This window comes from Leuciscus leuciscus (assembly GCF_965113295.1).
Source record: "Leuciscus leuciscus genome assembly, chromosome: 17".
NCBI classification, from domain to species: domain Eukaryota; kingdom Metazoa; phylum Chordata; class Actinopteri; order Cypriniformes; family Leuciscidae; genus Leuciscus; species Leuciscus leuciscus.
The window spans coordinates 27,637,489-27,659,025 of record NC_138741.1 but is presented as its reverse complement, the minus strand read 5'-3'; the positions used below and the strand labels follow the sequence as shown (position 1 = coordinate 27,659,025).

The following is a 21,537-nucleotide window of genomic DNA, read 5'->3' as shown; positions in this document are numbered from 1 at the left end:
TTCAACTATTGGTAGAAAATTAACTGGTTTTATAGGAAATATCCCTAAAACTCTTTTTGGCATATATATATATATAAGGATATATAGTGTAGTGTACATATGGTCAGAAATATTTCGGCATTGAAACTGTCTTTTTGTTGTTAATGGTAATTGGTCTTTTGAATTTTCAAACTTCCTTGTGAACTTTCAAACTCTCTTATAAACTATAAAACTGTCTTTTGAATTATCAAACTTATCAAACTTTTTCTTTTCTTTTTGCTCTTTTTGAACTTTCGGATGTTCTTTTGAGTTTTTAAACTTCGTCATCAATTGATGTTGCGTTGGACATAGTGTAATTTGAACTTTTCAGGTTCTCATGGTAAATGAGTCAATTACCCCTTTTCCACCAAGGCAGAGCTGGTGCTGGTTCGGAGCCAGAGCCTAGTTTCAAATCGGTTCTTTGTTTTTCCACCGCCAAAGCACCAGCTCCGAACCAGTAAAACTGGTTCTTAAGTAGCACCAAATCATTGCAGGGTCTAGAACGGAGCCAAGAAAGAACCGCTTGCGTCAGAGGCTGGGGGCGGGGTTACCGTGGCCAACAAGACTGAAGAGAAACTTGTGACCGCCATTTTTAAATAGCAGCTAGTCGAGCTAATAGCAGCTCGATTATAATATCCGTCTATGTAAGTTACGGCGAGCTGCACGAACGCGTTGGATTCGCCGTGTTTGGATGCCGATTTATTTTCGCAAACCCATGAGCATCCATAGTAACGCAACGTCTATTATTGTTGATGCCTTGTTCGAGATGCATCGGAGCAGCGTGGACCGATCAGAGCTGCGGGAGTGTTTGGAGATCATACGACTCCTTGTGCTTTTTGATCGCTTTCGCAGTGCTTTGATTTCATGTGCTGATCGTTCTGCGAGAAGCCGATGCATCTCGAACAAGTCTGGTGTGTTTGTGTTTGGCGCTGCCGCGCTAGCGTTGCTGGGCAACATGATACGTATGCAGTGACGTAAGATATAGCTCTGTTGTGGCTCTCTGGCCGGTGGAAACGCAAACCGGTTCGTCAGTCGAACCAACTCCGAACTGGCAATAGCTCTAGCTCTGAACCAGCACCCGGTTCTTGTTGGTGGAAAAGGGGTAAATGACTGCTTCCCATTTCTTATTTGTATCCGTCCTAAATAGTACGTAGTATGCTGAAATGAGTATTGCAAAGATACCCGGATGGTTTACTTTTCCCAGTTAGAATCTAGAGTGCAGATTCATACACACATTTTAATGGCTAATATTGCCCACAACCCATTGAGTGTTGGATGAGGATTCGATTAGAACTACAAACTACAAACATGGCGGATGTGCGAGACAACAGTTAAGTAGAGAGGTTTAGATAAAGGGTTTGAGTGATTAATAATCAGCATCTAACCTGACAAATGTATTTGTTCAATGTTATCCACATTATGTTTATTTTGTAACAGCATTGTAAACATTTATAAAGATATATTTAGTCATTAACTTTTAAATGCATCATTATGCAAACACACAAGGAGAGTTCTCCACATGAAAGACCCACGACTGGCAGATCAACGTGCTACTACATTTCTCTCCGAAACGGTGGAGGATTTGAACTGGTACAGGATGATTGACAGGGCAGTTTAAACGCTGACAGGATGCGTGTAACTAAGCGACAGAGCTGTCCGTTAAAGATGCAATTATGATAAAGATGTCCCAAAGCTTGCCTACTCTTCTGCTACACACTCAAAAGTGTGTACTTTTTCTTCACAAAAACAGTACATACCTTTAGGGCATAGTAGAAGTAGGTGAATAGGGCCACAGCAAATGTCTTAAAGGGGACATATCATGCTAAATCCACTTTTTTAGCCCTTAAATGCATTTTGTTGTATATTTGGAGTGTTTAGAAGTACAGAAAAGTCGAAATTATTCTCTTCAGGTGCTTCGTTGATATCTTTATATTCTGTTTTGGTCATATTTTTCAACCTGTTCCGATTTTTCTGTTATCTATGACGTTTTGTGAACTATTACGTCACAGTATTTGCAGCGGAACTGCCAAATAAGGACATTGACGTCCAGCCCAACACTTCGAGCAATCCGCCATTTTCATTTCTCGCTGCAATTTTGTAGTCCAAGCTAAAAGATGCAGAAGTTACGAGAGGGTAAGTTAAAATGTTCGGTTGTTGGATGTAGTAACCCACACGCTTCATTACACCGTCTAATGTAGATGAACCGCCGCGCTTGTGACGGCGCATGTTTAACTGAAAGAACGAGCAGAGAGAGAGAGACCCGGTCGCGCGCACGCACTCTCTCTCTCTTCGGAGCCAGGCGAAAATGTAAACAAGACGCCGTCTCCAAACTAGACGCTGTCTTGCTCTCTCTCCCTCGCACATATTAATCAAAATAAATCGACACGGTGGTAAAAGGTCGGAAGACCAAAGTTTCATAATGTAAATACAGTAACACACCATTGCGATACATCCATATGAAGACGTTGTTCTGCAGGTTCGTCGTCTTCATTTTCATCTCGCTCCGGCTCCGACTCTGGCTCGAACATGTAAATTGGCTGGCTGGACAAGTCTTCCGTTGTTGACATTTTGTTAATAACGTGTGAATAAAAAGTTTCTGTGCCGCTAGATAATCGTATCTCTGCTATCAAACTACAAAAATGGCCGAACGGGGTGGAGTTGAACCGAGTGTCGCCTCTGCAACCTGGAGAGGGGGCGGGGTATGAAGTGTCTCAATTGTATTTAAAGAGACCGCACCAAAACGAGTTGCTCTCAGACGCACATCAGAAAAGGGGTAGAAAAGGGGCCTGTGGAGCTATAAAAATGAGGAATTCAGACCCAAGCATTGCAGTTCCGCTTTATATAGACTACAAATGTATGATTTATATGTAAAAAGGAACGATTTAAAAGCATGATATGTCTCCTTTAAGGATCTGTTTATGGCTGTGTCCCATATCCCAGGCTCCACCGCTCAAAACGGCAGCGCAATGAGACGGGACTTTTCAGTTGGCAACTACGGTTCCACCAAACGTCAGATGACATCACCCTCTGAAGGCTCGCTCTCATCCGGAGGGGGCGTGGACTGCGGGAGTGACGCCCCTCTCTCCCAGTTTGACAGAGAGGTCAGTGGCTTCTTTCCCAGATGCCTTGGTTTCTAAAAGTATTTTACATATTCATTTTTAACTTTGGCATTTAAAGGGGGAAAAAACAGCAAGCAAATAATTTTTTTTTTTTTTTTTAACTAAACAAATTAAAAAAGACTTTAAAGGTTTTTATTGCTAAAAATAAGGTTATTTATGAATGAAATTTAGATTTTCTGCAACCCTACTGCTGAGATAGTCATGTGGAAATGTTTTGGTGTCTTCTGAATGACAAGACTGATGGGATTTCAATTGTAAAGGGGTATTTGCCCCTTAATGGTGTGTTCTTCTTGTGAATGTTGATTTAACATGTTGATTCGACCTCCAGACTGATCAGAACAGGTAAAAGTTTCACTCCTGGAGGTTTTTGTGCGATGCTGATCACAGCTAAAACTCAATAGAGAGCACTAGAAGTGTGTTATATAATCCCTAAAAACCAATATACAGGCATTCGTTGCATTTCACATACCAAAATGTGTTTGGAGGGTCTCCATCCTCTCTTTCTCACGCTAGATGCATGTGTTGAGTGTGTGAAGTGGCACCATATCCACAGATTGAGGTGTTGACCTGCTAACACTCCACCTGCACACACACAGTTTGCGCCTCGGCTCCACGTTTGACTTTGTGCACATCGACTGTATAATGATGTGTGGGTGCTGTGTGTGACTCTTTAGTGTCCGGGAGAGAAGACCCCTGATCTGAAAAGGGCTTTAAGGACCCTGCTTAGTAAGATAAAGGTAACACACATCATGACCCTGAACCCTGTAGCTCCCACCTCATATGGAGAAATGGGTTAGTTGAGCTGTCTCCACATTGAAAGCGTGTTTGATCTGTGTAGGTGGTGGAAGTGCACAGCGTTTGTTGCATAGCACCTTTTATACATCCACTTATATTGTGTAGAGGAGGAGTTGTTGTCGTGGTTGTTCTAGCTAGTGATAAACTCTTTAATCGGCTGATGTTTGTCTATTTTTAAACGATTACATCAGCCAATACATGTTTCTGCATGGCAGATGAAGATTTACGTCAGACCCAAAATCTACCAACAGCCGAGTAAATGGACAACAAATATTTTCAGGTCTTTTTAGTGAATTTTGAGTAAATGTTGTGCAAAGTGTCTTATTTTCAACAATTTTGATATGCAATTTGTTCTCTAATTCTAACTTTTATATATTTATACAGTAGTTACAGCATTTGTCCTTGAGCATTGGAGATGGGTTAAAATGGTCAGCTGTTATTTTGCTTTAGAGGGTACACTATGTAACCTTTGACCCTCTAGCGGTTAAAAACACATAACTCCATGCATTTTGCAGAAGAACATTGCTTTGGTTGTACTTCAGCTCTGTGTGACTGTGTGGATGAATATGGTTATTTTGCTGCTCATAAAACATTCACTATTAGTCTGAAGAGATATAACCAGTTTAGATGGAAAGGATCTCAAGCGGTCTGGCTGAAGATGTCACTGTAAGCTTCACCTGTTAATAGGTGCAGTACTTCCTTGAAGCTAGCACACCTTTACAACAGCCATAATGAAATGCGCCTTCACAATAGATAATGCTTTACAATGAACTCTGTTCATAGAGTTATATATGGCAATATTTCTGTTCAAGAAAATACTTTACTCACCAGCTGAGTAAAAACTAGCCTGGTAATACCAAACTCTGCTACTTCGCTTTGCTTCGTAGACAGAGTCTGGAATGGCATAATAGAGAAGTGTTTTCTCTTGTGCGGGGGGGCGCTTGTCTGAAGTTTAAAATCATTGGTTACCCGTAAGCCAATCACATAACGTTTGGTTATGGCGTGTGTTATGCGCATGCTCAGCCGCATCTAACTTCCACTGTAAACACACGTATAATGCGAAAACAAAAACCATCGAGCGAAACACCGGAGTGAACATGGCTGTGAATGACTTTTGGAGATTATGTGAAGTAAATCTACGCATCCACGGTACAATCAGCGTCTACGTCACGGCTCTCAGCCCGCCCTCTGTTCATTGATTGGCCCGGCTGTTTTCAGGCCGGTGGAAAACGGAAAGCTATGACGCTGTCTCAGACTGAGTACAGAAGCGAAATGAAATTGAGCGGAAGTACGAAGTCTGACGTAGTCAGGCTAAGTAAAAACACCATATCCGCATCACTTTTACAACATTTCAAATCCCTCGGTTCTCGCCATCTCCGAAAAGCCAAGCCAATGTTGATTCTTGTTTTATTACAAGCTCTGTCGCGTTCTCTTTTTGCCAGCAGAAGCTCCTCTGTATAGTCCTCTGATTCACTGGAGATTTATCTGCTCCATGTCAGCCTTTCTCTCTCGTTGTAACAACTGACCTACGCCACTCCCACACCATACACACGTCAAAGTAGCAGAGCAGCTTTTCTCTATTTACGCATATGATAAGACACTCACAGGCAAGTGACGTATGTACTTAATTTCCCGGAAAAAACCATAGTGAGTCAGGGTAAGACAAAAATACATTTTGGAAGAAGGATTAATGATGTTTTTATTGACTATTTGATGTATTTATTATTTGAATGTTTTGAACAAAAAACATATAGTGTACCTTTTAAATATATTTTAAAATGTAATTTATTCCTGTGTTGCAAAGTTGCATTTACTCCAGTCTTCAGTGTCACATGATCCTTCAGAAATCAGTCTAATATGATGATTTGGTGTCTTTACTGTCATTTATGATCAATTTATTGCATCCTTGCTGAAGAAAAAACATATTTTTTTTTACATGTAATGCATCCTTGCTGTATTTTTTGTCTGTTTATTCATCATCTCCGTGTCTGTGTCCTGCTTTTAGGATTCAGATTCACCCCGTCACTCCACGGCCTCCAACAGCTCCAACCTGAGCAGCCCACCGAGCCCTTCACCCCCACACAAGAGCAAGACTCAGTCTCTGGAGCGCGGCCAGCATCTGGGCTGGGAGACATGAGCTCAGTCACGCATTTAACCAAGACCAAGAGCCCACTCCTTATTCGTCATATTCCCAAACACCCGCTGGGGCCAGGTGTGTGTTTGTGTGCATATGCATTACACATGTGATTGTTTGACACACACATTACCCTGCACCTTACATCCCTTTAGAGTGGACCCATCACCAGTTTCTGTTCCTCTGTTGGATGGGGAACAGTCCAGTGAGAGTAGCTCATCTCTCACCGCCACAGGTGCGGAGGGGGGGCCGAAAAGACAAACACACAGCTTTAACGTGAATTTATCAGTGTTTGTTGTCAAGTGTGCCTCATCTAACGCAAGGGAAAAAATATGCATTCAAAAGTCTTAATGGACAGGGTGGGATGTTACTTTAAAACACATAACACTAACACGGAAAACTGTTCCTGGCATTCCAATCAGTGTGATAAAACAAGCCCCGATAGATAGAGCGCCCCCCAGCTGTGGCACTACTGTATAACTCAGCCTCTACCCTCCAGTGCCATGCCGACCCTCAGAGGTCAGAGTTCAACATAGATTCTGAGTTCAATAATGTAAATAGAGTTTAAGTAGAGTATAATATATAATGAAAGCATAACACTATTCTGTTGTTAAATAAGTGTGAATTGGCTTCGAGAGAGTCTTCTTTCCTTTTTATTTTCCGCGTCAGTTCTTTTTATGTAAATCGAAGCATTATTTTGTCAAGAAACGCTAGTTTTTCGTAATTCCACTAATTTCATTGTCGAGATGAAAAGATTTGCAAGGGAACACTACAAAAAAAGAATTGGGCCTCATTCATGAAACACTAGGAGAACCAATATTTTTGTGCAAATCGTTCGTAAAGCCATTCTTCTGTATATTTTATCCATGGAATATAACATTAACAAGCTTGCAGTGAAATCAGTCGTGTAGACAGTCATGCACAAATGTAGTTGAATGCGAGATTCACAAGTGTGCAGTGAATTTGTGCATACAACAACTCATGTGTAAACTGTCACATTAAACACTCACAAGGCCACTTCATAAAACCATTGTGTGAATTGTTGCATTGGTTCTTTTGAATTGAAAACATTTAACAAAACTGATGTATGAATGTTTTCTGAGAAGTGCTTTTGTTTCATGAATGTTGTTGCATTGTTGCAAGATCCAGCGTTAAGAGAACTCGAGATGTGTGTGAATCACTAAACACACAAACTCTCAAAACACACACAATCATAAAGCTGAATGTAACCGATTCACTGCAGCCTTGTTCATCTGTGCTTCACGCTTCTGTTACAGAAGCAATAATGCTGTTTCCAAAGAGCTTTTATTCTTTTAGTCATTTGTTTTTATTTTCAGTGTTTGAGTTGTTTTTTTGTTTTTTTTTTACTCGCGAGAACCAAATTTTGCCTAAAGTGTACATGTGAATATAACATGTAGTGTAAGCTATACCAGAGCATTTAATGTTTGTGTGACATGGAGAAAGCATTGAAAGGGCTTCAACGCTTTGCCTCTAACACTTCCTGCAGCTCATAATGACAGATTAGGTCATCAAGTACGTACAGTAAAGCTGCTGTGGTGATCTGTCAAACATCCCTGAACCTCAAAATAGCTCAGATTAGAGAGCCAAGCCATTACGACTCCAACAGAACCTCATCAGTCCCGGTTCCATACACTAATGGGCATGTGTGACGTGTTCACATCCACTACTGCTCGCTTTTGCTTAGCAGATTTGCTAAACTGAGAAATGGATTTCAGCCATTCCTTTCAAACTAATTTTGCAGATGATTGTACATCTGTACGCTGTTCAGAACTCCCAAATATTCCAGGTTGTTCCTTGGAAAAGCTCACTCGAATATAAAAATGTATATCATTCACTCGCCCGCATGTTGTTCTAAAGCTTTGATTGAACTTCTCCTGGGAAAGTGATGTTTAGGCAGAATGTTGACGCTGTTCTTTTCCACGCAATGCAAGAATACAGAATTATATATGTATGTATACATATTTACACTTGCATTGTCAATGTCTGATGTTAAGATTGCTGACATTACAGAACTGCACACATTGCAGTTCACAGTTTCTCAATATAATGCTAAAAATCATATAGGTTTGTAAGGACAGCTTAATTTTTTGAGTGAGCTTTTATTTGCTGAAATAAAAACGAATGGACTTTCAGTATTGAAGCACACCCAAGTACAGAAATAGTGAAAGTTTGTGCATTATGTACCTGTGGTTTTATTAATTCTACTATTGCCAGCATTTTGTATGTTCCATTATATGCAAGCACTGTTGAAACCTTCACTGTGGACCAGTCCAGCAAACTCGGCACGTTGTATTTTTAATTCAAGCGCTCACTCTCTGTGGTATTGCTCGGGACCTTAGTTATGCATTTGCTCTATTCCATGATCCATGTTCATTTCTAAACAGAAACTAATATACAGGTCGTTTTTTTGTTTTTCTCTAAAAAGGCTATAACGGGTTAGAAACAATTTGCCAGGGTTATGGTATTAACATGAACAGGAAACCTGTTTGAAATGATCTCAGGTATGTCAGAACCAATGATTATATGTTTGCATGATGGAGGATTGAGATTGTAGAGATGACACATCCAGATTTATCGGCTGTTTGATATTTAGGACTGTTACTTAGCAATGAATAGATCAATATTAGAGCGGGAGGTGCCTTAGTTTTCTTAGATCGGTGTGATCTGGTCAATGTAAGTAGAATGGACTAGAATGAGAGGAGACGGCTGGAGATTTTTAAGACACATTCACATGCATTTCACGTGAGGATTTTGTTTGCCTTGTTAGTGAATTGCTACTTCATATCATATAGTTTCTTCTTCTTGATTTTGACTTTTGTAAGACTGTGTACAGATTTGCATGTCATAGGTGTAATCACTTGTTTTAAGGACTGTACGGCTGGATTGTTTTGTTCTGTTTTTTTTATTTTTTTTATTGTATTTTATTGACCTGTGTGGCGTGAATGGTTGGGATGTGAAAATGAATTACCCCATACTGCAATGTAGACCTTTTTCCTATTTCTTTTCTTTTCTTTTTTGCACAAATGTATTTAAGGTGGAATACTGTTATTTGTATTGGTTTGGACACCACTTTTCACATGGAAAGCTCATTATCTGACTATTTCAATAAAATGGGGAACTACAAAACACACCTCAAGCTTTTTTTGTATTTTTACAAAAGCTTTATTTGAAATCTTGTACGACGCTATGAGTGGATTTACTGTCTCTACACATTCAACAGATAGCCGCGGTTAAAGTGCTGTATTGTTCCTCATTAGTAAAGTGGACAGACGAACGGAGCATGAAGATCAAATGTAATCGGGAAACCGAAGGCAAAGCTACAGCAGAAAGCAGTAATAGCGATCAGAAAGACGGCTTTTACAAAGCTCAGGTCCAAAGTCACGTTTAGGCACCGTGTACCACTGTAATCTCATCCAACACGTAAACAAAAACACTCAGAACTTCACTTTTAAAGCGTGTCGTGAAACAGCGCATGATGTCCTACAGTTTAACATCATGGAAATTCAAGAACACATTTTTATGTTCCATAAAACATGTGCATTTCAACCAGCCTTAGTATACCAGCGCATGAGGAAATGGCCCGCTGAAATATTCATGAAGCAACATCAGAAAGAAGCACCATTTACAAAGCTTAAGACGCTTGTACACACGGTCGGGAAAAACAGCTCGCCGTTTTCAATCCATTTTAACTGTGTAATGTGACGAGTGAAGCGATATCAAGTGTAATGAGCGATCCGGTGTGATGAGGTAGAGCGGCTGGGACAAAGCACATCAGGTGTTGGTGAGGATTCTGGATCGTCGTTTCTCCATGCGATCCTTCTCAACCAAACACAGCTCGCCAGAGGCACAAAACCACTGATGCTTCCTGTCTTTGAACCGTCAAGGGTCTGAAACCTGATATCATCAGTCTTGAAGCGTCGATGATCCATTAACTCTTTAAACGGGGTTGTGCGATGGATGTAATGGGAAATGTCCCCTCGGACAGTTGCGGCCGGTCCTGCTTCATCCTGACGCTGCGAAACATGCAGTAAACTTCATCCAACAGAACTTCACAGTATCAAAGAAAACATATCTTGTTACTCAGGTGCGCCGCCGATGGGCCAGATCCTGAGGACGGGCCTGTCAACACGCATGCATCAAGTTTCGGATTTCCCTGCCGCTGCCAAAGCACATGTCTGTCCGTCAACGGCTTCCCAGGCTCCTACAGGACAAGGGACTCTCCCGCGCCAACAGATATACGCCTCTCGTTTCAGTTGGAGGCTCAAATCTGAGGACAGGTCTCTGGGTTACGCACTTGCCCCGTCCTCCTCCGCCACGCGGTTCATACTGGATCCGTGCGTTATGCTAGTGGCCGGAGCGTCGCTCAGGTCCCGCATGCTGCCGTGTCTGGGTTGGCTGTCGAGGCGATGAAGGCTTCCGTGATGGGACAGCTGCTCGTTGAGTCGTGGCATGCTCCCGTACGCCGGGCGTTCCTCCGTACCTCTGTGGCTGGAGGGGGTGAACCTGTGATCAGAAGGAAAATCGGCAGGTTAATTAAGTTCAGGCTTCTTTGAACGCGTATCTTCAACATGTCTGCACACGCACAACTATATTAAACTCTTAGAGGAAGCTCAACTGATACACTTGCATGAGATCAGAGGTTTCAAACTCGGGATCGAGGGGATCCAAGGAAAGGTTCAGAAAAAAAGAAAAAGGTGTGTGTGTGTGTGTGTGTACACACATTCTTTTTACATAAGGAGTGAAATATATAAAATACTATTACATATATTTTAATTGTTATTTTTACATATTATAATATATACTTTTCAATACATATTTGTATACATAACTTAGGAAAAAATAGTTAGTAACTTAGTAATAACTTAATAGAACCTAAATATTTTCCACATATTTTCCACATTTATATTATTTTTTTTCACAGTAGAATTTTCCTTTATACATGAAAATATATATCAGCCATTCTTTTTTAGGGAGGGGATCTTTTGTCAAATCAAGTTAATTTTATTTGTTTTAAAAATAAGAATTATTTTTGCAATACACATTGTTTCTAAGCAGCTTCACAGAAAATCATGATGTTTATAATATCTTAACATCTTCATGGCTTATAGCTGGATTTAGCAGATTAGAGCTGGGCAATAATATATTTTACATATTTCGATGATACAAGCAATCAAGCAGTTGAGATTTGATATCCTGTATCACCCTACACGAGTACTGTATGTATGCGATTAAAGTTGGACGTAGATATCCAACTTTATATAAAGATCAGGGTCATAATATAGTTATTTTGAGACAATATAAACATTCAAGCAGTTGATATTAGCATATCTCTCTCCATATATAAGCACAAGTGGATCATCATAGCTCATGCTGCAGAACTCACCTGGCGTCTCTGTCATGGTAGCTGCTGATCTTGCTGTGGACGCTGCTGGCTTTGCTCCGCACGTCGTCCAGCATGGCCAGGTGTGTGGAGGAGGCGTGGGTGGACGTGCCCTGAGTGGAGGTCCCGCGGGATTTGCGGATGACGGGTGTGTTGGGGTCACGCAGCAGAGACTGAGCAAAGTCGGGCTCCTGCAGAACCTGCCGGCTCTCATTCACTGCGCCGCTGCTGGATACCAGGAGAAACAAATGGACTTTTATGCTATTTTCATGGCAACAACAGGGTAAAACCAGCTCAAATATAGGCACATAAACAGAAAAATTAAACGGAGATAAAGGATAGACAAGCAGAATAAATTATTTACATACAGAAAGATACAAATCTATATATAACACAGTTTTCTGCTGTCACTTTAAAGGGTTCGTTCACCCAAAAATGAAAATTCTGTCAGTAATTACTCACCCTCATGTTGTTCCAACCCCGTAAGACCTTCGTTCATCTTCGGAACACAAATTAAGATATTTTTGATTAAATCTGAGAGCTGTCTCACTCCTCCATAGGCTTCTAAGACATTATAACTTGCTGGCCCAGAAAATGCATTAAAGACATCGTTAATATAGTCCAAGTGACTACAGTGGCTCAATCTTAAGTTTATAAAGCGACGAGAATACTTTTTGTGCGCAAAAACAAACAAAAATAACGACTTTATTCCTACGCAACGCTTTATTCCTATTCCTACGCTACGCTTAAACACTACGAGGCCCAGAGAGAAGGAAATGAATAGTGGAATAAAGTCGTTATTTTTGTTAGTTTTTTTGCGCACAAAAAGTATTCTCGTTGCTTGATAAACTTAAGATTGAGCCACTGTAGTCACTTGGACTATATTAACGATCTCTTTAATAACTTTTCTGGGCCAGCAAGTTTCAATCACTTAGAAGCCTATGGAGGAGTGATCAGCTCTCAGATTTAATCAAACATATCTTAATTTGTGTTCCGAAGATGAACGAAGGTCTTACGGGGTTGGAACAACATGAGGGTGAGTAATTACTGACAGAATTTTCATTTTTGGGTGAACTAACCCTTTAAGACCTGCACGATTCTAATATACTGATACACATGTGTTTTCTTTCTCAACTGTTTACATTCACTTACGACTTACGAGGATACTTGCCAAGACCGGCATTTTGACAATGTCAATTCAAGTGCAAGAAGACGGGACTCGATTCAGGACTGAGACGTGGATTTCTGGGCGCACGCTTCGGTAATGAGTAACGCATTGAGTTCCCTTTTGCGTCTTGAATATTTCAATTGTCAAGGCTTAAACTTTCGTGAGGATGCGATGCAGCACTGCCGCGTCAACTGTCCCGAGTGTTGTTCACATTCATGTTCTCACACAACACTGCATTGTAAAAATTAATAAAAATGTTACCGGCCAACTGGCGATTCACAGTCACCAACACCGATTTTTACTCGCATTTGGTGCTTGGCAAGTTAATTTTAGGCCTATATAAAATCAAAAATACCAATATAATTACATTATCATTCTGAGTTCTTAAATATTTTTTTTTTTAGAATGACTTAAACATTACAGTTATAAAAAAGAAAAGAAAAACTGTCTTATTTTTTTTCTCCAAATAATATTTCACACATATATTGATATATTTTTACAGTGTTAATGTTTCTTTATTTAGCATTAAAATATTTAGCTGTGTTTATATTTTAGAAATGGGGGGTCAGTGGCAGGAAAACCCCAGCTTTAGAGAGCTTTCTGAATGAAACTATTGATGCCATTAAAAGCATTACAGTTGTTTATTGTTCTTTGTCCATCATCAACACCCTCTTGCATATATACACCACTAGATCATGTCTAGTTTTAAATGAATTCCCGAGTCGTTTCTCCTGTAAACTAAAGCCGAATGAGGAAGGTAACTCACTCTTTACGCCTACGCCCGTGGAAGAAGCCGGCCCACTCGAAACAGGTCTTCTTACTGCCCACCCAGAACACCGACGGGATGCCCACCACCAGCACCATCAGGTACTTCATCAGGAACAGGACGAGGTCAGGCCTGCTGGTTTCCTCCACCTACACACACACACACACACACACAGAGAGAGAGAGAGAGAGAGATGTTCAGACATTAGTCCGTCTCTGATACTCCACACATTAACTGCACCCTTTACTTTAGCACAACACTTTCAGGAACATTACACTATTAGTTTTAGTCATTTACGGATCTGCCATCTCATCTAACCGCTTCATCTTCGCTCTCAAAACTTCGCAGTGTGTGCATGGACACACTTTCTTCCTGTACCAGTGTGTGTTTAAACGTGTATCCGTTCACTCCTTCAGGCTGCACAGCTCGCTGCTCACGGACAATCCTGCTTTATCCTGCGAGCACAAGCCACAACAACAGCCTGTTCTCCTCCTCTTCCTCTGTCAAAGCGCCTGGATGCTGCATTCATGCATGTGTCACATCACAACACAACACACACACACACACAGCGCCAACTGCCACCGCAAAGGAAGTGAATATGTAAAAACTCTGGATGATGTTTTCAGATGATTACATGGGATGACATTTTACGTCTTTAAAGCACACGTTAACATACAAGGATACATATTCATAGAAAATACTAATGTATCAAGATATATTTACAAGAAAGGAAGGATAAGACCGTCTGTCAAGTGTATTAAAGGGATAGTTCACCCAAAAATGAACATTCTGTCATCATTTACTCACCCTTAAGTTGTTCCAAACCTGTATGAATTAATTTCTTCTGCTGAACACAAAAAATATATATTTTGAAGAATATGAATAACCTAACAGTTGATGGACCTCATTGACTTCCATAGTAGGAAAAAAATATACTATGGAAGTCAATGGGGCCCATAAACTGTTTGGTTACCGACATTCTTCAGAATATCTTATTTTGTGTTGAACTTGAGTAATTGATGACAGAATTTTCATTATGAGGTGAACTATCCCTTTAATTCTGCTCAGTGACACACTTTTAAAATTACTAAACATTCGTTAGTACAAGACTTAATTGCCATAAACTAAGACGTCTTCACATCGACAGGTGAATGGGTGAAAGACACACATCCTTCGAGTGCATTACTTCCACATACTCGAGAACCCTCCCTAATGAGCGAATAACACACGTGTCATCATCAGATTCAGTGCGTTCGACCTCACATACTGAGCTAGAGCGCGTCTCATGTAGAGCCAATCACGGCCCTGCTCAGCCCCTGAGCTTTAGTGAGTCAGTATCTGTGGTCTTTGTTAGAGCGGCTGAGGTAATGACAGGCTTGAGCACCTTTAAACACAGCGGGACGGGGAGGGGGCCTGTCCTTCACTACGGGACGCGGCGCTACAGGGGCTGAGCACAATACAGGCAGAACAAGCCCAATGATGAAACACACCAAGAGAAGCAAGAAAGAAAGAAAAAAGAAAGAGATGTATAGTCTCTGAAAAATAATCCTGCAAAAGTATATCTGCACAGGGCTGGGCAACAGGCAATATATATATCAAATGCAGAAATTAAATTAAATGATTTTACTGCCGATAAAAATGATACAACGCTGTTAATATTAAAACATTAAGAATATTAAAATATTACAAATATAGCATATATTAAAATATTTTATTAATAAGTTTAATAACTTCACAAATTATCATATGACCATGTGGCAATTTATTATTATATGTTTTTATTAATTTAGTACAAATACAAGTACAGAATTTGGTACAAAATGTTTATTGCTATGCATATAAATAAAAATGATTGAAGATTGGGTCTTGTCCTGAAAAACTGTAGAAAAAATATATTGCACTTCATTTTTTTGCTTGATTATTTTTTAGCCTTTTAGATTTTTATATACATAGAAAATATCTATAAACTAATTACATTATTTAGATATACACACATATATAAATAATTCATTATAGCCTTTTGATATTTTTTAAATATATTTGTTAATATATAACTAAAAAATGTAACTAAATGTATTTATTTGTAAATACTACTTTACAATAAATACATATTTTTACTTAAATTTAATATTATATTTAATATATAAATGATAAATATAAATAATACTAATAAATAATAATATATTTACTTTAAAATAATTTTGAAATATTTTCATTAATTCATTTTCATTACTTATAACTAATTAATATTTTTTAAACGATAATTTTAAAACATGCCTCGATCTTTTATGCTTGATTATATTTTAGCCTTTAAATCATATTATTTATTGTATAGATACACACACACACACACACACATATATATATATATATATATTAGCCTTTTTACATTTTTAAATATATTTTTAAATAATCTTTTATTTAAAAAATATATTTTACAAATATAAATTTTTCAGTAAATCAAAACAACAAATAATATGTAATTACAAACATACATATAATCTCAATAAATCCTAACAACTAATTAAGATTTTTTTTAAATGTATTTATCACCTAGTCCTAACCAATCATATGCTGGACTGTTGCTGTGCCAACTGGCTTCCATTAGTTGAGCCTCTAACTAAACGTACTCAGCGGTTAAATGTGTGAGATGAATGTAGGCATTCTTCTTCCAAGCCAAAGCGAGAGAGCCAGTGATGGTGAACACAGAGATATATGCCGGAGGGGAGGGGAGAGAATTACTACACCACGTGATGCTCGGATCCGTTTATTATTGTGTGGAGGGAGAGGCCGAGCGTCTACGGTTACACTGTAATAAAAATGCCTCATGCATCACTGCACTGGATCGTATCTCACCATCCATTCAACCCCCAACACAAAAGAACCATTACGATGGATATTTTCAACAAATGTGGCTCTTGCAGAAGGTTGCGATTATTACAATCATCTTTATTCAGTCAGTCAAATCAAACCAGTTGTAGAGTAAATCAGTCAAACACTTATGATGTCTCTATCTTAAAGAAAGCAACTAGAAATACTGGTGTGTGACACTTGGAGGAGGATAATAGCTACGATCAGGGGAGAAGAAATAACTGGAAAGGTGGGAGGAACATATTCTGAATCTCTTTAGCTTCTCTGCACAAGTAGGACAGTTTTATAGGCTATACCTTGTTACTAGAAACACTATAAACACACCATCTGAGGGCTTAAAGACTAAACTTTCCAGAAAAACCAGTAGTAATTTTGTTATAAAGTCAAAGCATTGTTGCCACAACTCTGAATATAAAAAGACAATATCTCTTATAGTAATACAGTAGTGGGCAAAAGTGATGTATGGAGGGGATGTTTGGTTTTAATGGCCCTTTAAGTTTGATTAAACCATCAAAATACAAGTAAAATATTAGATTTTTATATATATTTTAAATATGAGGGAAGAACAAAACACTAAACTTGGTTAAGGTATTTATCTTAAAAAAAAAAAAGCAAACTAGAGCTACAGGTTTTATTTTTATGCAAAAGATGCATAGAAAAACAAACAAATACAGGCATCATGACATAAAATGTATACAGTACAGTACATACATATACAGTATGAAAAACATTAATTTTGAGATTTACTAGATTACATTTAATAGTGTTAAATTATTAATGTTTCTAAGGATTACTTTAAGTGAGCATTATATGATGTCAAAGGTAATATAAATGGAAAAATAAGGAAAATGAGCATGAATAATTAAATATCCATTATGTATTTATCTGGGGTGAGTACGATTTTATTTAGAATTTAATACTTTTAAGTATTAATTTTGGTGCAGGAATGACGACAGAACACGGGAGACTAATTCGCTGCTGGTTCCCTGAAGATTTTCCTATGGGGTTTTATAATGGTTTTTTTCAATTTATGAGTAAAATAAAGCCTGTGGTAAACATAACTTGATGATATTTTGACGTTTTGTTTTACAACCTAAACTGCACACACTCACACCCCAAACTGTTTGATCTAGTTATTTATTAAAAACATAAGTCTAAAATAAACTTAACCGCTTCAAAATTCACGTTTTTGGCATGGGTTTGTGTAATTTATAAAACGTCAAAGTAAAACATTAAAATAGACAGACAGACAGATATTTACCTTGAAAGGGCAGGGTATGTGGTACTCTCTGCAGCGCTCCTGCACCCATGTGATCTCCCAAACTGAGCGGTACGTCTGCTCGTACAGGTAACACCCCACCACAGTCAGCAGCGGCACCAGATACAGCACGGAGAACACGCCGATCCGGATCATAAACTTCACCAGCTTGTCCTGATTCTCCTTCTCCAGGGGAATTTCCATCCGGACCCTGTTGAGCGCTACGATCCCGGCCAGCAGCAGCGACACTCCCACCAGGACATCCAGACACAGCGGCGCCAGCACAAACCAGCGGAGAGTGTGAACGTCGTACAGGCCCACGAAACACACGCCGCTGATGTTATCGCCCTCGATTTTATTCAGAGCCAGCAGGGTTATGGTTAGCATGCCAGGTATTCCCCACGCGCTGGCGTGGAAGAGCAAGGCCTTCTTCTCGATGGCTTCGCTGCCCCATTTGGGCACAGCGGCCAAGAACCAGGTTATGGTAAGAATGACCCACCACACACTGCCTGCCATGGTAAAGAAGTACAACACCATAAAGAGCAGTGTGCAGGCCTTGTTATGCGAGCCTTGAGTCACTGTGGATGTTTTAAACTGGGCCGGATTGGCCGTATTACACGCCACGCGGTCCTCCAACAGGAAGCCTATGAAAAACACCAACGACACCATCATGTAGCAGACAGCGTAGAAGATAATGGGCCGCTCCGGGTAGCGGAAGCGTGTAACGTCGATGAGGAAGGTGAGGAAGGTGAAGAGCGTAGCGGAGAGGCAGACGATGGAGACGACGCCAATGAAGTAGCGGGCGAAGGTGAGCTCTTCGCGCCGGAAATACATGTTGGGACAGGGAGGGGAGCAGTCGCGCACACCTAGAAACGTGTAGCCGAGCTCGGGTTCCACTTTGAGCTCGCGGGGGCACCAGAAACCATAGTCACGCTGCACCGACATGGGCGACTGGTCAGTGGGGTCCTCGTTCACCAGCAGATCCACAGCGCGAGGGTAAGACTCATCACAGTCCGGGAACCTGCAGTTAACAGACAGAGAGATATATAGGGGTCAATGACGTGACGGGTCATTTTTTTGTCCAAAGGCCTTAATAATAATAAAAAAACAAATATATAACATCCAAAGTATGTAAGGTAGTACAACTTGATCTCTTTTACTGAATCCAAAAGGTTTTAATTATATTTTACTACATATAAAGGTATTTTAAAGATTTTGAAGTGTCAAAAGGTCATTCGGTTTAACCGTCCGAAGGCCAATACAGCAATTTCATTTGTGATTAAAATATCTTAAAATGTAATAAATTTATATATTTTTTATTCTGGCATGATTTTATAACATTATATATCAACATAGTGCAAAATGGTATTACAATTATGTGTAGAAGTCGTTGCTTTGTTATGAGAAAGAATGTCCGGAAAAATGATTTTCACTGATGTCATTCAGAGTAACCAATATAAAGGGCTCCATTTTGGACCAAGTCATGTGGTCAATATTATGTGACAGGATGTGACATCATTCAGACACCTGCAAAGGACCGCATGGTTGTGAAGCAAAGAAAGTAACTCTCTCTTAACTATTAGAAAAATTGATGTTTTCAATTGCTCATACACATGTCCCCAAATATCAGGTCATTCAGTACAACCGCTATAAAACATGGATAATGTTGTAATATTTTAAAAACTTTTACTAAATATAAAATGTTTGATTGTCCTTTTGGTAGCTAGCTAGCTAACTAACAAGCTAGGCAGCTAGATATCAGCCTGTTAGCATTGAGTGAAGATTTTGTCATTCGTTATAACCAAAAGAGTCATTCGGTTAAACCGAAATTTTGGTTAGAACGAATGACTTACTGGTTGTATCGAATGATAGCAATGTATGTTGGTCATATTTGTACATATCTGGAATAAATAAATACATTTTATTAATAGAAAATGTGCAGAGTATATTATTATATAATTTTGACAGAATTTTACCAAATTTCAATGTTTTAATTAATATAATTTGCGATACGAGTTATATGTTCATTCCAATATCAAAATGTTTTAATGTTTGAAGTACTTTTGACATTAATAGCCTATTATATTAACAATAAAATGTGCTTTTGAAGCTATTTGTATCGGTTTATTGTCTTAAATATTCATAATGTCAAGGGCAGCAGACATGGTCATTCTGTATAACCGGCCTTGGTCATTCGGTAAAACCAATATAGTAAATATTTAAATGGAATAATATTGTTTTTAATAACTAAAGGAACTACAATAATACAAATATAAAGCTGATAAGGCTTTTTTTTTTTTTTACATTTCCCCTTTTCTCTTTTCCCTGTGCAATGTTTTACTTGAATATGTTGGAGTGTTTAGAGTAGTCCAATAAAATGATTACATTTATGAGATCAGTGATCATTTTATTTAATATTTCTTCTGTGGTACACACTATATACTATCTCAACATCAATGTCATATCAATTTTTTTCATGAATAATTATCTGCAAATTAATAATTTTAGATGTATTCATGGTTAAACTGAATGACTTTTTTGGTGACAAATTTTGTCCATCTTGTAAAAAAGGACAAAAACAGTGTTAATTGATTGTACAAACCACAAAATCTTATTGTTAACACCTAGGTAAACTAAAAAATGGTTTCAAATATAGTTATATCTCCATTCTATTTTTTTACACTTTTAAAAACCTTATTCGTCAATGACCCATAGACACAAAACTACTGCTTTCTATGGAAGCTTGTTTCCGACACAGAATAAAACATTTTAAAAGATAATTCCGACTTTTTATCTCACAATTGCGAGAAATAAAGTCAGGATTGCGAGATATAAAGTCAGAATGCGTGATATAAACTAGCAATTGAGAGAAATTAACTCGCAATTGCGAGTTTATATCTTGCCACTCTTACATCTTTTCTCAGAATTGTGAGATAAACACGCAATTGTGACTTTAAATCTCCCAATTGCGTGTTATAAAGTCAGAATTGCGAGATATAAACATGCAATTCTGAGATGTAAACTCGCAATTGTGAGAAAAAAAGACAGAATTGTGAGATAAAAAGTCGCAATTACCTTCTTTTCTTTTTTTTGTTGTGGAAACAAGCTTCCATAGCTTTCAAAGCGTTTCCTTATTACCACTGTTTCTTTGTTTTTTTACTGCTGCTAAGTGCTAACATTAAATTGAAATATGTTGCAGACTTATTTCAAGCTGGTCTGAACTGTGAGCATATTTTCCCTCATCAGAATAGTTATTTTTCATTGGAGATTAAAGGTTTCCCTGGAACATCTGCGTTTGGTTAAACCACCATTTTAGTCAGAAAATTTTTTCCCTTAAAAAAAAAGATGTCTAAGAAGAAACATGTTCAACCATTACAGCACAATTTACCTCAGAAATGCTGAGCAATTATTTGGCAATTATATCTGAAACTGGGAAAAGTACACTTCGTTCCTTTTCTCAAAAATTATCTACAATTTCTATAAAAAAAAACTCAAGCTGTTGAATCGGTACCTGCTGCAGTCCATCTCTTCCGGCCAGGTGACTCCAAACATATCCATGAGCTTCTGGCAGTCTCTCTTGGCATGGTCACACAGGCTCCGGCAGGGCAAAGACACCCGTCCGTACTCCATACACACGGGGGCATACAGGGCGCACAGGAACGGCCGGAGGTCTGGAGAGCACTGCAGGTTCACCATGGGGTGGAAGGGCTGGTGGGGAGGGAGAACAGAGAGTTAGTTCATGCCAAGAGCCCTGAGAATTTAGGACAGATCTCGTAAAAACACACAGCTTGGCTCTGGAAGCAGTTTGGCAGGAAAATTAACCCCCCTGGACCTTTGGCAAGTGTTATGCTTACGAATAAGGATTTAAGTCGAAGTGCAATTAGTGTAAGAAAACTCCTCAGGCAGAAGTCAACATGAAATCAAAACTGACACCTTCAAAATTAACTTTGAAAATGTGAGTGATTCATTGAACATAGATGTTTGTCTGTGGAATCAAAATACAACTT

The 21,537-nt window shown here is 38.9% G+C and overlaps 2 protein-coding genes across 9 annotated transcripts in view; one reads left to right on the top strand and one right to left on the bottom strand.

Annotated features, from left to right (window-relative positions):
- Window positions 1-9,217, top strand: part of cdc42bpaa (CDC42 binding protein kinase alpha (DMPK-like) a) — a 79,165-nt gene extending 69,948 nt beyond the window's left edge. For 7 of the 8 annotated variants that reach the window (XM_082142756.1, XM_082142753.1, XM_082142755.1 and 4 more), the window contains 2 exons: window positions 2,959-3,119; window positions 5,938-9,217. In XM_082142756.1, the coding sequence (XP_081998882.1) occupies window positions 2,959-3,119; window positions 5,938-6,069 (293 nt within the window). In that variant the 3' untranslated portion in view covers window positions 6,070-9,217. Of the gene's footprint in view, window positions 1-2,958; window positions 3,120-3,811; window positions 3,875-5,937 lie in introns of all 8 variants that reach the window. The other variant, XM_082142757.1, reaches the window with a different exon arrangement.
- The window catches only part of fzd3b (frizzled class receptor 3b), a 35,917-nt gene continuing 23,245 nt past the window's right edge, over window positions 8,866-21,537 (bottom strand). Inside the window, exons 3-7 of the mRNA XM_082142759.1 lie at window positions 21,042-21,238; window positions 17,534-18,551; window positions 13,402-13,550; window positions 11,471-11,695; window positions 8,866-10,590 (exon numbers count right to left, since the gene is read on the bottom strand). Coding sequence (XP_081998885.1) covers window positions 10,374-10,590; window positions 11,471-11,695; window positions 13,402-13,550; window positions 17,534-18,551; window positions 21,042-21,238 — 1,806 coding nt within the window. The 3' untranslated portion in view covers window positions 8,866-10,373. The remainder of the gene's footprint in view (window positions 10,591-11,470; window positions 11,696-13,401; window positions 13,551-17,533; window positions 18,552-21,041; window positions 21,239-21,537) is intronic.